Genomic DNA, 18,174 nt, shown 5'->3' on the forward strand with positions numbered 1-18,174 from the left:
GAGATGTTCTTTAATAGCTTCTGAGCTATCCCATTCGATAGCGTTGGTTAAATTGAAGACGAACACACCAATTCAATCACCATGATCGTTGACCACAGTATGACGTCTCCACTGTGTTGAAATAGCTCAGGAGATCAAATCAAAAATACTTCTGATATGTTTTATACTTGATGAATTTGTTGTCGTCTTGTTGTTGGACGATTTCTGTTTTTATTGATTTGTTGATGTTGTTTTTCTTTATTTTTAATTAGTTATTGGGATGATTTTTATGAGGGATAATTTCGCGTTTTCATGATCATTATTAGTAGGGTTTTATTCCATATAGCTAGGTCTGCAGATCCTCAAAACACCACGCACTCAAAACAAATACATTACAATAAAAAGCAAAACAAAAAAAAAAAAAAAACGAAGAAAAAACAAACAAACAATAAACGTGCAGAACATTATCAGAGCCCATACAGACTTTCAGTATTAAGCTTAAATCCTCCACTCACATGAATTTCTATATTTGCAGTTACATATAACATGTTGTTATATAAATCAATAATTATCTGCATGATATAAGTTATATCTTACTACATTAACATACATACACAAGACTTTAACAGGTTTCTGTTTATCTGTAGTGGTGTTTGACGCTTCCAATAAGAACATCTGTTTCTCCTTGTGTCACTGCGCTCTTAAACTTAACATTAACGATTAATGCTATTGATCCTTATTGTAGCATCTGTGTAGATGACTATCCACGCGTGCTTAAAGTGTGACAATGATATTCAGTTACCTAGTATAGCAATTAACGGGCTGTAATGCAACTCAAAGACATCGTATTAACACACGTTGTTATGCGTTTTATTCCTTTTATAAAGACACCCGAAATAAAACGCGGAGATAAAATTTTCCAGATATTCAATTAGCGTTGTGTCGTTAAACATTCGAGTTTTAACGTACTTGAACATATCAAATGTACTCGTAAAGCGGATGGCGTCGCCACGCGCTCGCGAGCGTTGCTCTCAGCTTCGTGTGTGTGTTATAATTATCTACACTATCAGACAGAAGCTCGTCAAGGTAAATACATCCATTTAATCTATATACTTGTGCGTACCGCGGATCACGTGACAGGTGACATAAGCCAACTGAGTTTAATATTGAATTGATCGGGAGATATGACATGTCCAAGAATCTGTCACAGTAGATTGTCAGTCTACTAGTGTCGCTAAGACCTGATGGATGGTCTGTAGTAGAGTACTAACGCGGCGAGACGAAAACACTAAAGCCATGGGTCCACAGTCTTCTGAGCTCCACAGATGAATAACTTGCCCTGTCGATATAACATTTGATTCTCGAAGAATGGTTTCATGAATATTCATTAGTCGTTGGATATTTCCCAATCTTGGACAGCACACAAAATCGTATAATTGTTGCTGATGAATTCATTTCTCTTGACATCAGATTTATCACGAGCTGATTAATATCACGAGTTATTTCCATGGTGATATTGTGTTTTTAGTAGTAAACTTGAGCTCCAACGTCGCCATATTCTGAGTCGCCATAGCAACATGTGTCCTAGGAAAGTCTTCAGAGAGAACTGTTTAGTACGTGTCACCGTGGATCTAATCGTTAGCTTTATCTTTGAACAGGAGGATTACAACACTAACTAAAATAATATTTAATCTGGAAAAAAAATCCTAGAAAAGAAAATATAGCAAAAAAGTATAAAATGGATTAACGCTAATCTATGGTTTACATGGAAAGAGTTAGTAAGCCTAAGATAGTGTTTACAATCGGATGTTTGTGAGAGTATTGAATGAAACAGGTGATGCTAGTTCTTATGTTATATGGTGTGTACTTTGGGATGTAACAGTAAAACAACACAATCTGCGGCTATAAATGGGTGAGTATCATGTTAGTGGGTATTTTAAACCGGTTTAGTAAGACGTGTTTTTTCAGTAATCAAATATCTTCCAAACTTCAAAAAAAAAAAAAAAACTAAAACAAACAAACGAACAAAAATAAAAACAATGATATATTTGTGGTACTGTACATAGTATTCAAACTTATATTGTTATTGAAAATGATGAATCGGCAAAAACCTGTCTAGTGATAACTTCTCGCACTATTTTACGTTTATACCTTGCATTTTATTGTCTGAATTGAAAGGTATAGTTCTTAAAAACTAAATTGAAGTGAATAACTGAGAAAAAAACTTCACATGATTAAGACTAGGTAAGGAATATGAAGCAAAAAATCATATCATCTATCAGTTTTATTGTTTTCTTAACAAAATCCCCCTCTCTTTTTCCCTTTTTAATAATTTTTTGAGTGTATTTCAAGTTGTTGATGATTTTGAAATCATTCGAATTAATTCAGCTTAACTATCTGATATATCGTGGCACTTACTTTCAAATTTGTTCGATCCCAAGTACACTGATATGTTTAGGCTCATACCGTTCTAAGACGCAACTGTTACATATTTATTTTGGCTTGAATGGGGGTTTCAATTTCTTTGACCTGATGTGTTTTTATACTTTTCCTTTGATTTTTGAACAATATATCAAATATTACTTCAAAATATAGTACAGAAATGATGTAAAAGTAAATGAAAATATATAATACCATTCTTCCTGATAAATAAGTGACGTCATCCAAATTCGATGAGGTCAATAGTTGTTACACTCAGATAGTGGGTGTTACCATTGGTCGATATATTATGAGGGACACATATACTCTTTAAAGTAAAGTGTGAATTAACATATACGTATTTACCATTATGATCACGTTCACTTACATTATCGCTAGCCGGATCGATACGAACGGTCACCTTGCTAACAACGCCTATGTCCTACGCGTGACACGACTAATATACGACCGAAATGGTCCAACCTGCTAATTGGTGACGCTGTTCGCTGCTCCTTGTTTCCGGGGGTCATCGGGAGCCAGATTAATTATCCAATTGAGATGTCGTTAATTTAGTCATTACACGCGATCTCTGAAATCCTTGTTCCTAATTCTATGTTGATGAAACAGAGAAGTAATGCGAGAGACCTTTATCAGTTCTTTGTTGAATCCGCTCCATAGCTCCACCAGCATTCGCAGAAATTATCTTTCCATGAACGATTGTTATTATTTCCATGTCTAGATTAGAACATCCACGTCCAATAATTATTTACTTACAATATATCTATAATTAGTGAATATTTTTTTAATGACGTCTTCGATAATTAAGGCTGACGAACTAGTCTAAATGTTTCTATATTTTTTTGTTATCTAACGTTAGATATGTTGACCATTTCTCTTAGTTTCTGTTAGTTATAATCTGTGTCTCATTTTTTAATTGTTATATTATTGTAAGAATTTTACTAAAATACATATGTTCAAACACTTATCATTGATCGTTTTATATTGCAATTTTAAATGAGATTTAAAAAACGGTATAACATTTGTGTTCAAGTTAAAAAAAGGGTTTCTTTCAAACGGATTGCAGATCTATGCCACATGTATATTGGACATCCATCCTGGGGAAGCTGGTGACCATGTTTCATTGAGTGCAACTAGTGACCTAACTAGAAAAAAAATAAACTTTTTATTTTGATTTGAGTTAATATGTATTTTGACTGACCTTTGACTAAAAGCATGACAAAAATGACAGGAAATATATACAAAAATCCAAAAATGAAAAAAAAAAAAATTGAATGTCGCCGAGAATTCCTCAGTAATACCTATAAGAGTTGTCAATATTATTATATTCACAAACGAGTTGGTTGGTACATGGATTCCGTATATGTAATTACGTATAATCACGTATTGAGAATGTCACGAACCTTTCGAATGTTAGTGTTTCTTCTAACGTTAATTGTCTCGTTGTGTAATCTATTACGCTGTGTGGGAGGAGTGTACCGTCGTCTTACAAGCATGGTGTCGCCAGCTTGATTCTGCTTTAGGAATTAAAGCTGAGCGTTCACAAATCATACACACAGCTTCCCCTTTATCTATACATTTTGTTTATTTTACCGAACACGAACTCTTTTCCAACTCTTCTTCGCGAGGGACATATTAGCATTCTTATTTCAACGAAAACATTTTTTTTTTGTTTTGGCTAAAGAAGAGACAGAAATAAACCATGGTAATTTAGATCTCTGACTTAAGTTCCAAATATTCATTGGCGATTTGTCTTGCAAAATTGGAAAAAAATGGAACCGGATGTCCATATAACATTGTCGCAAAACGTGACTAGCCTTAAGTTCGTTCTACTTCCATATGGTTTTAGTAGAACGTTCAACTGTTGGAAAATCATTTTAGGGTTCTTCCTGAATTTACAGATTTTATGCAAAAGTCTGTCAGAGACTTGTCTGATGAAATCTAGATTCATGAACAAGCGTAATAAGTCACCAACAGATCTTGTTATGCTGTTTTTTAAATGATCTTGTTTTATATTCCAAATAAAGAGACACATCTCCGTTGTCGCTTTCCACATTTCTCGTGCGACAGAACACACATTTTCATTCGATTAAACATTTCGCCCATGAAGAACAAAATGACGTTGTCGTTTGTTGGCGTGATGAATTCATAGGTAAAGAAGTCACTCAATAAATTTGGAATAATGAAGAGATGATTTTTAGTAAATTGAACAATATGAATTATTTTAAATAGAAGTTTGTAAGTCATGGACATATAACACAGAAATCTGAGTATGCTCTCACCATCTTGGTTTAATTAGAATATGCTCAAAAGTTTTTGTTATGTCTTCATAACACACTCTTGGAAACCGCGTGTCTAAACTCCACTACCCTCCGTTTAACATAGTGTAGGCTGATTACGTCGGTAACCGACGATACCATAACATAACATATCTAATCAAGTAAATCCATATACAGCATTATCTGATAACGTCATTGCAGTAGTACAAGAGACCGTTACTGTGACAAATCATAATATTGCGCTTTGCTACCAGTCAATCAAACGTAACACTTGAATCAGTGCTCTATATATGTCATTTACTAATGATCTCCAGCGCGTGCGGAAAGTGCAGCACGTCATACATGTAGGCACGTGACCGAGATTTCTGAGCAAACTATTTGTCAATAAACTTTCGATTTTCTTGAGGCCCAAATGAAAATGACATTTATGTTTCTTCCAATTCAGAAAATGTATTTTGTAAGATATAAAACCACTTTGAATGGAAATAATAATAAAAATGGGTGTGGGCTTAAACTGGAAACATTATTTTGCCTATGACGAATCCTACGACACCGTACAATAGCTGACTACATATTCGGCAATATATAACAAGTAACGGGCTTGTCAATATGACAATATGGCAGCTGTTTGTCGGTTAAAAATGCCAAGTAACCGATTTCTCCATAAATCATTAACATGGCGAAATCCAAAACCATTTCATAACTTATAACTAAACTCTAATAGGATATCGTGTTTATCGGTTTCTCAAAAAGAGGAATTTTTGTTTTGTCTGGTTGTCTATATAGAACGGATGCATTTAGTTATAAAAATAATTCCATTTACTGATTTTAAATAAGTTTTATCTATGAACAAATATCTATAAGGCTATATGTATATGTAACTAGTAATATTTTTGAAAACTTTAATTGGTCATTCGAGCTGACAAAATATTTTCTTGTTTGAACGGTTTAAAGACAATTTTAATCTTTAATTGCTTCGTTGGACTTTAAAATTATCGAGAAGAAAACGTTTTGCCTATGTTTTCGAACTACAAATCTCAGTTTGTCACCTTGTAAGTCATGTAGGAATTATGCATAAGATATACAAGAAAAGCGAATCCAATAACAATATAATGGTTACGTAATTGAAACCGATTCAATTAAACCGCAATACACTATTGTTTTATCGTGCAATGACTATTGGGAATAGCTGTAAAGGGTTTTATAGTGCAAATGGCAAGAAGTTAGCACAAATAAACTGAATTTCTTAAATAAAATGCTATAATCTGAAAATAAATAGGGCAAAAACTTATAATTCCAGAGAGGACTTGCATGTAACTATTAAAAATGATGAAAATACGGTTTATCATCTTCCCTCATTTAGAGGATGCGGCAAACTCACTTATGGTGCAGACATAATCATGTAATGCATATTTTCTAAAAGTTATATACAGAAAAATGAGAAAGGGAATCCAATTGTTTTATTATTTTATTTTAGTTTTGATATTATTATTGTTAGTCGACTAACAACACTTTTTCACTGAAAGGAAATATCTGAAATGTGCTACGCTTTTGTTTTTGCACGTATGAACGTGAAGTGAACGTAGAGTTTATATTTGTAAACAACGTCAACGAAATTCTGATATGATCGTATCATCGGTTGGACAATAGCCAATAAACTGGAACCAGACCTCTTGATGTCCTCATACACAAGATGATATCAAAAGATGTGGTTTTAGGACTTTAACGTCTAAAAATGGCGAATCAAGATCAAACATCAGCATCAGACATCTGCTTCGCCATTCTGGACTATCAGGGCGCCATCCAATCATACGTTTTAACCGTTGGCGCCCAATATAGCTTCTAAAGAACTCCAAAGACCAGAAAAATTATTGATACCATTTTCAAAAAGCAAAACACGTACTATAGACCTATCATGCTGCTATTTGCCGTCAAGGAACGTATTTTTGCGAAAAACAATTTAGCAATAGTAGAACACAATGATGAACTCGCTCATTCACAAGATTTGCGAAATTAACATGATACAGAAAATGCTATAAGCGCATTACATTTTAGCGCAAATTGTATTGCGCAATAGCGCTACAATTCACAGTATTACAGTGTATTTCGATTAGGTTTTGCGACTTTTGTTAGTTTTGGAATACCCGATTTTTCTTCATCACCATAACCTGGCTTGTGTTTGAATGGACAAAGATGTAATGCGAGAGAACATGATAAACTAGAAAACTACCAAATATGGAGCTAATGACATACGGTAAATTACTTAATTTCACGAGCACAATTTTTGGAGTAAATTTGCGTTAGACCTCAAGTGTGATTTTTTTATTCCGAATACTTGTATGAATTGTATATATGAATGCACGATTGTTAGTAAGAACCCCCATCAGAAACATATATTATTATGTGTATATGTTATTGTCCTTATTCACGAATATTTGTTTTTGCGAATCATTCACCTTCAATTGAAATATCAATATAAATAGTTTATATAATTTATATAATTTAATCAACCAAACACCACTTTCTGGCATTTCAGGGAAACTTCCATTTGTAAGAAATGTATATATCAATTCTTTGCAGTAAAAGTCACATTCAAAAAAACCTAATGTCATTTCTCAAATTAGTTTTCAGCGTTGTAATCGACTTGTAGCAGACAGTCTCAAGAGCGCATTTCAAAAATTCTTTGAAACTATTGTACCCTTTTTTAACATGCATGACGAGAAAAGTGGTGTTATATAAAAAATATCTGATACTCTTTAACGTTGTCGATATTGGTTGGGTTGAGGTACAAAACGTAAGACAAGTACACTGGCTATATTCAACTGCACTAACTCTATCTGTATTAAGGTAGCAATAAAAACACCAAATAAAACAATGATGAAATCGATTGTGATAATGGTAATGATTGCGACAAATTAAATTTTAAAATTAACATTCGAATTAAGTTTAGAATTGTAAAGTTTTGTTGGGCAGCGTCTATCGAGATAATAACAGAATGTGAAGTGCGTGATTATAAAACTTTAATTCTCATTGACGTGCTATATTTAAAAACAATGTTAAGTTCGAGAGTTTGAAGTTTTTATTTTGTCACTGTCTTTTTATATTTGAACACAAATGTTTGGTAGTCAAGATTAAGATCATTAAGTTTTGTTTGATGCTGAAATCATCACGGTTTGATTGAGCCTGACATTGAAAATACAAAACCATCTTCTTATGTCAGATTTCATAGATACCATAATATATACCATAGATAAATCATGTCTATTGCAGTGCTGAGAGCACTGGTTTAGCCTGGTAAGCACTGACTACCGCGCAGCCAGTCGACGCTTTGCTCTCTCGACCCAAGAATATATCGTTAATTATCAGACAACTGAAGATAAATTGACCCGATATTGATTTTTCCTCTTTAATGTTGCCAAAGTAAAAATAAGAGCATATATGGATATACCGTGTAAAAATTTTACTTTACTGTCGCCGGCGACAGGATGATACAATGATTGACATCAATAATTAAAACCCGTCTATTAACCTCTAATAACAACTGTATCAGAAGGCTATGCGAGCAAGTCGAAGGTATCTTGTCTATAAACACACGTCTCTGGTTATCGGGGAGAATTTGTTATCCAAACAGTCTCTAGGGTCCTTAGACTACGCTTCTTCGACAAAACACGGCTACTCAATCGCGAAAAATCACTGCTCCCTCGGGAGATTCGATTCCGGTTCCGTTCGAAGCTATCGAACCGTTACTATGGTGGTGATGGAAACAATAAGAGGTTGGCGAACTTTTGCATTGTCTGGACTGTCAGAAGGAATTCTATCTACGTGAACTGCATTTGCAATGATGTAGTTTTGTTTACATGTCATGCTAGCGGAATTTATTAGGATTCAATTTCAATGCGAGGCTCTGAACAAATTTTTCAAATCTAGTATAATATACTCTCTCGTGCGTACAACAGACAAAATGTTATCACTTTCATTTTCAGTTTGTCCTTTATCTAATAAAGAATTTGATAATGACGACTGGAAATTGCGCGCAATATACAATTAGAAAGTAAGTCTTCCGATAAAGACGAAGTAAATAGACACCCTTTTCTAATATTTTTTTTCATTTGCCTTGGTTGATGAAAGTATCTTGTATAGAACAACGATATACAAATTATTTTTGTTCTTTTCTTTCCTTTTTTTCAATTAGAATTGAAACCGTAGAAAGGTTGACGTAGCAATGCTTCATTTTGTTTACAACAAAATAAAATGTCAGCGTTCGTTAAAATGCTGTTTGTTCTGACAAAGAACTTCTTCAAAGGGCACAATCAATTCACTACCGCAATACACGTGTTTGTGTCGCAACATTTAGAAAGGCCAGTCCTATATGTTTTTATAACAAAGGACAATGATATCGTCACAAACTTTATTTATCGAAGTCTCACAGTATTTAGATGCATTTGTACTTTAAACCAACCATTCTTCTTGGTTATTGAATTTCACAATTTCTATTTCAAAATAAGTTCAACAAGAAGAACATTCACTGATTCAAAAATTGAATGAAATATTTTATCATTATAAATAATGTAGATATTGATTCACCGCGATAAACTTTCGAGAATTTATTTGGATCGCGAAATTTGCAAAAGTTAATCGCATGCGATTGAAAGTTAAGTTATAGTATTTAAATAAAGACTGGTTTATCAAGAGCATGTTTAAAGTTTTTGTGAAGTGTGGTTTTGTATTCCTATTCCATATTACATTATATAAGGTTTTGGTTATTTCTGTAGACTTCAGATTTGGAATAACAACTCGAGTGTCATTAAATTTTCCCTAGTACCAATAAATGACATTCCTTTTCCTTTAATGACAGATCTTTATCGGGTGTGTGAGGATTCATCCTTTAATATCAAACAGGTGTCTTGTTTCAATGGATGTTGACCTGTTCCTTTGCAAGGAAAGGTTTTACTCGTACCAGTTTGATTTACTCTCCGGCGAACTGTTGCCGAACATTGCGTCGTTTTCTATCCAGCGAAATTTTATATAGCCAGGCTTCAGAAAAATGCAGTAGATACCAACTTGGAAAAGTGTGAAGTTGAAGACATGCAAGCATTTTGTTTCTCGAACTAAAATCATAGTTGTTCAGTATTTCTTTACGTCCAATGTCGTTTGCTAGGTATAATTCAAAATTAACTTGGATTTTACCTATATTAGCCTACATGAGATATGGCAAATATCGTCGATGAAACAAACAGTATTACAAACAGAATTTCCAATACCAAGAAATGCAACGTATGTTGATTATATGTAGTTTATGTAAGCGAGGCCTTCTGACTATTCTTGTTTGTAAGAAAACCAGAATATATGTATGTGAGTACATGTATGTGCGAGTAGGAGCGTGTATGTGGTGTAAGTGGTATGAATGCTGTGTGCTGCCTTTATTTATACCAACAGCTCAATTATGTTTATTGATTAATTATGATCACTAATATTACTTAGGAAATTTTGAAAGGACCTATGAGATTTTTTATAATAATGAGTGATTATGAAAATGAGGATGAGTTATATTGAGTGTAGTCGATTTTGATTCCATATATGTTTATTTGTTCGGTTACTTCTTATTTCTATTGAATTGCTTTACGTAATTTTCAACTATTCCCTTTAAATCCGTTATTTTTTAGACTTTTGAATTATGTCTTTCGTGTCCAATCTAAATTGTTTTTCTTCTTTTTTGCAGATGAAAACTAAAGAGTGTACGTAGGCATGGCGACGTCACCAACAACTAGTAAACCCCCAGATAAAGTAAACCACTCTAAGTCATTTGACGATGAGGTTGAGGTTATAGAAAATGGCGGACTAAGTCCGCAGTTGTCACTTAGAACTGACGATGATACATGTTCGGAAATCATACGAATCGAACAACAAAGTTATGACGAACCACAACAAGTGTCAGCACTAGAGCGGATAGCTCGCACATTACAAGTAAGTGATAATTTATATTACCTCAATATAAACACAGAAAACACGTGCATGTCACGTGCTTTACACGTGACGTCATCTTGAAACATATTGTTTCCATGTTCAGGAAGGGATCCATGGTAGCTTTTCGTCAAAGTCCTTTTTTTGTATCTTGTAGAACTGCAAATATAGGTGCATAATATTCAATAGCAATATTCTATTTCGAATTGCAGGCAAATGCAGCATTCCAATTGAATCTCTACAATTAATTTATAATTGAAATTTCATAGGTTAAAACGAGGAATTTTTAAACTGCATGATAACAATAATATTCCCAGATGCAGTAGATTTCATATGTTTTCTCTTATAATACTAGTATGTTTTCAAAGTTTTTTTACCAATTTTAAACTTTGACGTATTCTCAATGGACGGGTCTTTAGTCCAAACCCTAATATAAGCTGATAAACGCGATGCTTAAATCGTCACACGAGCTGTACTTGTCTCCGAAAACAATATAAAATTCGATGGATTATTTAAAGAGAATATTATCGAGACTACAGAAGTATAAATAACAAACTATATATATAAACGTTATATTTTCTATAAAGATGTGTATTGGAATAAAACACAGTATTTTGACGTCAAATAAACCGTAATGTTATATTCTTGAGCTGCCTCCCACGAGCCGATTGCAACTTGAAAGGTCAGAGTGATATCGCCTCATTTATCAGGGATAGAATAGCCTTGGTACAGATGAGAGAGTCTACTGAATTGCTTCCAATAATTTGTTCACACGATAATGGGTATTGTTGTTTTTGTTATGATAAATGTCAAATAAATTGAATTCATAATCACATCACCAAATACAATGTCATTCTGAGCATCTTCACGTAAATGGCTACGAATGCTCAAATGCGCGGTGGTTTTTTTTATTTCAAAACAATATTATTTTACTAAATTCAAAAAATTTACATAGTTGAAGTAGTAGGCAAAAACTATATACGGTCTCTCTATATGATAACACGCAGTTCTGTTTTATAACAATGTTATTAAAAACCTATTATACAGGCATATTTACACTTGATATGATCTTTGAATTAACGTTTTATATTTAAGTCTAAAGTATTGACATTTGTCATTTATGTAATAGAGTGCAGAATTTTATATAAACATCAAGGAGTCGAACTTGAGACCTCTGAGTTACTAGTCTGACGCTCACCCGATCAAGCTAAAGAGAAGTTCTCTCTGTGCCTTTTATTTAACAGGATTACATATATACTACTGAAAGCACACCAATACACTATTACAATATAGTAAAGTGCTTATTGGGAATGAACAACATGGCTTGTGTTGTATTAAACACTAAAATGCTAATGGCAATATTTATTTAATTTTCATTTAATTTTCATTGGGAATAAGGATTTAAATATTAATTTAACCGCACTTAAAATGCTCTTTGAGGTACTTATGAAATTGCATCAATTGCAAAGCGTTTGAATAACGCAGATTAACGTGACACCAGTATGACACAACTCTGTTATCTAATGCATTATATTATATGTTTATTTCTTGATCCATCCAATCATAAAACCAAATGTTAACCGAACATAAAATGCAGACGCTATGTATAAAACGCATTTAATACCGCTGCCAGAAGGGTCTTTATATAAAATGATTGATTTTGGAGTTAGATTACCAAAACGGGGGTCTTTTCATTTGTCTGCGATTGATAGAATGTACATTTACTAAATCATGTTACCCCCAATGGGACGTGTCGGTCTCTCGGAACTGAACCCATTTGTGGAGAAGGTTGTCTATTGTCACCACATCGGAATGTGAGATGGGTATGGTGCACTCTACGAGTGGTCACTGTCTGCTGCAATGTATTAGACATGGATCCCCATGTAGAGTTATGTGATTATGTTACGTATATCATTTGTTGACTGGTTCGCCCATTGCTTTGCGAAAATGGATAGGATTTTGGTGTCTAAGTGCATTGGGGGTCATTTGGTCGTAATAAATCCAAAACCCTTAGTTGTAATTTTAACGAAAGCTATCGCTCTCGCTTAAAAGAACATTGCTTTTGCCCTATATGTTTCATAAGTTCTGTGGCTAAAATAAAATTCTTTTCAAACAGTAAAAAACAATCTTCTTTTCTTTTGTAATATACATACGCGTGAGTTACGTAAATGACAATAATGTTTGGAAGGTAATGAAGAAAACAAACGTCGAAGGGTTTGGTAATTTCCAGTCCTGACATTGATTTGGAAACAATCTCATGAATTTCCAATTGAAATATAATCTGAAACAATTTGATAAACTATATAAACTACACCAAAACAATATTACCTGAAAGTGATCAAATGACCAAGGGCTTAACATGTAACTTAACTCATGATCAAATTCTTCTCAAGTTCAAGTCAAAATTTCCGGTAGCTAATTTCCCATGTGTATCAAATAAAATAAATATGAAAGCATAATTTTAATTTGATCAAGTTTAATTTTGGATACATGATTAATATAGAAATCGTGCAAATATCACATTGTATATTCAAATAAAGATATCAAAAAGCACGAAGTAACAAGGGAACCTTGTCAAGAGCCTTTATACCTCAATTATATTGCAATCACCCATGAACCATTCATGCCATTGAATAGGCAGAGTTCATGCGTATCCATGGGTAAATAGGTTACAACATAAATTACCATTGATGTTGATTACGCAAATATAGGCGGGGCTGTATTGCCTTTTCAGATGTAGTAAGCTTGAGATTAGCTACTCTGCTTAAAGGCAGTATATCAGAACTCTGTAGCCATAGCTGTCTAGAGGATTATCAGTAAAATTCTAGTGTTACACTGTTAGTGATAACTGTAACTCAACATAAACACTATTCATTATGTATATGCAGGAAGGCAGTAGATTTAGATTTATAGTTTTGAGCATCGAACATTCCGAGAAATACAAGGCGGTTTAGAATAGGCCATTGTGACAATGACAATACTAAGTATAAGAAAAAGTAAAAAAAAAAATCTTTCATATTTAAATCGATTTCAGTCAGGAACAACCTCATCAATTTCAATAGAATTTCAAGTTTTATACCGAACCAATTTTTCTGGTACGAAACAGCATTGCAAACTCCATCTTGTCGTTTTCCGTTTTCATCTCCATAGCAACCAAATATGATGTATTAGTATTTTCAGAAGATAAGCAAGAACTGACAAGGGATTGCTTGACGTAGCAGATGCTCTTTCGAAACAACCGTTCTCTCGGCTATATTACGTTACGTATTCGATCTGCTTGGGTTTTTTTTAGAATCTCCTTTCACCGCTTTATGTTACTGTTTTCACATAAAAATGTAGAGTATTTTGATGCTCAAAACTCCACCAGGATATTCTTTTATTTGCATATTATTTCAAATATACTGAGGCTATATTTAATTTGACAAATGCAATTTCCAACAAAAAAATCTCCTTGTGGAGTGTTTCATATAAAGATCACGTGCCTAAACTGAAAAGCACGTGAATTCGAAGGACATGCGACCGACCAATTTTTTTAAACATAAACGCTAGACCATCACTATGCTTTGTACTGTTTTAAACAAATTTTAAGGCGAAGCAACAAATCTGATGATAAGTTAACGGAAGTCTAGCACGGATGATGAGGAAGGAATACCATTGGGATTCTGATATCTCGACTATTTACTTGTCAATTACTGACAACAGTAATGTAACAAATATAATCAATTTCGAAAAAACCTGAACGTAATGTTCTCAAAGGAACTCGCTAGCTAGCTTCCTCTATCAAAACGTATTTTCCCATAATAAATCACATCTAACATAAAAATCAATTCCTTCTCCTTGGTGAATATTCAATTGTCACTTTCGCCGGGAAAACATGACGTGAGGAATTAGTTAAAGGGATAATCACATGCATCTCAGATCACGTTTCAAAGCTGCAATATTGTTCCTGTAGTTGTAATCACATCTCAGATTATGTCATACTGCATAGCCGGCTATTTTCACGAGTCAAAATTTACGCGATTTTGACTTTAAAAATTCGAAAATGCAATTGAAGATAATCAAAATTTTCCGATTTGACTTGAAGAGTATATATATAATACAACCAAATTTTACTGTTTCGGTGATCAAAATTTTTTTAACCATGTGTCGAAGACCTGACGAAATTGCCTATCGTGAGTTATTGTACCCAAGTATAAAGTTCTTTTGATCACTACCCACCCAGGATGAGCCAAGTTAAGTGAATGGTTATGGTGTCTATTTTTCCTCTGATCTGTTAACTTTCGGCCATTTTTAATATCAGTAATATTGTTATCAGGAACGTAGTGCAAGCCGAAGGATTTTTGTTGTTGTTTGTTTGTAGTCGAAGGTTTTTTTTTTTTTTTTTTTTTTTTTTTTTTTTGGGGGGGGGTTAGTTTTTTGTGTGTGGGTTTTTTGTGTTATTTTTTCTCTTTTTTTGTGAGACCGTCAAAGAACATGCATACTTTAAGGACAAAAAATTGTACCCACCCATTCCCACTTGATAGTTGTCATTTAAACACCTAGGAATTAAGTCGAAACTATCCTTGTCCGACAAGGAACTAATTTAATTACTGTGCCTGATTTGATTGTGCTATATTGATCCGCATCGGATATTTTTCTGTGTCTTAATCTCGATTAATTAGATTCTACACTTAAGGACCTCTCTTCGCTATTTCTAACTTTAATGAGGGGAGGGGGGCTTGGGAGTCAGTAAATCTACTTTTAAATAACAAATTAATATTCATTTTACCCGAGTCAGGAAACATAGTTCTTCATGTTTATTTTTCGCATAATTAATTGGTAATTAATTCGGTTGTAATTTGATTTTTTTGTTTTTAAAGGAAAGATTTCTTGAAAATATCTCATCACGTAATTGAAATTATTCAACTTGCGAATTTTGCCCCTAATTCTTTTGTTATGTTTTTCTTTTTGTAAAGTCTCAATAGTGACAGCCTTTGATTATGTGATATCTTGTTGTTAGATTTCAAGCGCATTTCCTTAAATGCACTAAAGTATATTTATTTGAAAACTGACTTAAAATGCTCAAAAGTGTTGCAATATTAAATTGGTCTATATATTTGAAATGTTGAATTGTTTACACTATGCAATTGTTTGCACAGGTATCATAAAGCATCTTAAGAGCTTCGAGTAAGATATATATCTGTATATTGTCGACAATTAGTTGAAACCAGAACGAGGTTTATATAGTATAAAGGTTTTTAATGCTTCTTTTGCAAATTCAGCACAAAACATTATCATGTGCTAGCAAGTCACGCTATTATATCACGTGACCAGCGCGTGCGTGTTATTAAATAACAGTGAACCACTGGTGTCAGAAGTCTGGGCCATACTACTGTGAATGACCAGTTGGTTTTTGTTTACATCATATTTCGATTTAGAACAGAGAGATTAATCTCAAGATTGCAAAACTCTTTGGCGCAACATGTATACTGTTACACAACCTCTCGTCTGCTGTTTTGTATTGATAACTCCATCGATTTTCAGAAAACCATGGACCAAGAAGATGATTAATTTTGTTGGCTATTTATTCTCAAAAGGAAAAGAGATGAGTAGTGGTTTGCCTCACTAATAACCACTCCCTCAGAACAGAAATGAAGCTAGCAATCAAATTATCAGCGACTTTGTACGCTTTCAATTTCATTTTGAATGTTTGATCTTTTACTAAGTTGCCTGTTTCTAACAAAGTTATGTCATCAGCTCCAACGGTTTGCGTCTAACAATATGGGTCACGGTAATTATTGGTTCCCTCACATTCTCATAAGTGTATATTACAAATGTATGAGCTTTTACAATGAGCCCTTCCCCTCCCTCTATGTCCCGGGGGCCGAGTGATTTTTGCTCCCTCTCATTCTCAGTTATGTATATCATGAGATTCTACTATGAGTTTTTACTCTCTGGGTTATAGTGGTCGAGTGATCATAGACCCCTTTCATTCTCAGATTTGTATGTCGGGATGTTCTAGGAATGCAAAATTTGACATTCGACCTTTTAGTATACGATGATATACCGATATTTAGAACTTTGTAAAAATGAAATATTTTGATGATACTTCTTATTCTAACAGCACCATTCACATGGAATCCATATGATATTTTTTCATATTTGTAAGCTTGCTAATCCGGCTGATATTTGTCCAAAGCTTTATCGTTTAATAAAAAGCTAACTTTTAGTAGTATAGGATAATTTGAATACTGACTAGTGGTCGGGGCCTGGCATAGTCTTATTGAACCGAGTTCTCCCTATTTGAGCACTTGTTTGAATATCAAGCACTTATATCAACCATTGTAATTTTTCGCTAACGGTACAAACAACAGACATCTGGTGCAGCAATGTAAATAAAAAAACTTGTACTTTTAATTCTCACACGTGATGTTCTAATACCGCTGGCACGATAATAATATTACCTAAGTATTGACACATCATAACATTAAACACGTTTCTAGTTCAGTCACTCGATATCAAACATCATTTTATGGAGAAACCTTCTGTGCAATAGGAGTTAGCAAACACACAGGGCGCCTTATAGTTTGCAGGTGTGCACATTTGAATTGTAGTATTTTAGATTATGGTGAAGTGGAAATCGATAATACCACTAGTTATGTGATGAAAGCGACTATTTGGGGTAATAAAATTGGCAACATGTTGTTTTCTAATATTGCTGCTTGAGTTAACCTGTCAACGGATTTTGCGTGTTAACAGTGTTTGATATGCAGACGGTATTACTGAAGAAAGATGTATTTACATATCAGGCTAAAATGTTTAAAAGAGTTTTTTTTTAATTTAATTTTGCCACATTTTTAAACATAAATGCCTATGGGAGGTTTGTTAAAATCACTAATATCGATATCTTGTAAAATCGTGATGAACAATCGATACTGTAGTATTGAATGGCGGAGACAAAATTGAACAAAATTGCTAATATAAAAATAAGGCAACGTGACTTGGTATATCAGAGTGAACAGACTCCGATATCTCAAAAAAAAGTTCTTACTTAAGTCAAAACTTAATTTTTTACCTTTTATAACTTATATGAATATTTTTGACTTAAGTTAGTTTTTGACTTAAGTTTGTTTAGAGAAATCGGGGCAAGATCTCGTGTATTTCTTAGTGAATAGGCTAGATTGGTGACTGAGATTGTTGCATTAACATTGTCTATAAAGATTACTTTTAACAATAAACTTTTATCGAGAATCTAGATATCTCGATTAAAAAAAAATTAGAATTAAAAGTAATCTTTGTAGACACCAATTCAAGCACGGAAAGTAAAAATCTGAATGTTTTAGCTGAATAAAAATGAAATTAATACGAAAATCTTTAATACCAGATCACTGCTAAAACAAATATTTACAAAATATTTAGATGTTGTCGAATTATAAATCGGTAAAACTTGTCTTAGCGAATACCTTTGTATAACGACAGCCTGCACAATAAGAGTACTTTCTAATGGTCACATTTGTAACGGCATTTGACCTTTTTTGAA

At 33.5% G+C, this 18,174-nt stretch overlaps 1 protein-coding gene across 1 annotated transcript in view; it reads left to right on the forward strand.

Annotated features, from left to right (window-relative positions):
* The first annotated feature begins 898 nt into the window (after window positions 1-898).
* The window catches only part of LOC138328530 (cyclic nucleotide-gated channel alpha-3-like), a 51,332-nt gene continuing 34,056 nt past the window's right edge, over window positions 899-18,174 (forward strand). Inside the window, exons 1-2 of the mRNA XM_069275372.1 lie at window positions 899-1,891; window positions 10,414-10,658. Coding sequence (XP_069131473.1) covers window positions 10,440-10,658 — 219 coding nt within the window. The 5' untranslated portion in view covers window positions 899-1,891; window positions 10,414-10,439. The remainder of the gene's footprint in view (window positions 1,892-10,413; window positions 10,659-18,174) is intronic.

This window comes from Argopecten irradians, chromosome 7, assembly GCF_041381155.1.
Source record: "Argopecten irradians isolate NY chromosome 7, Ai_NY, whole genome shotgun sequence".
NCBI classification, from domain to species: Eukaryota; Metazoa; Mollusca; class Bivalvia; order Pectinida; family Pectinidae; genus Argopecten; species Argopecten irradians.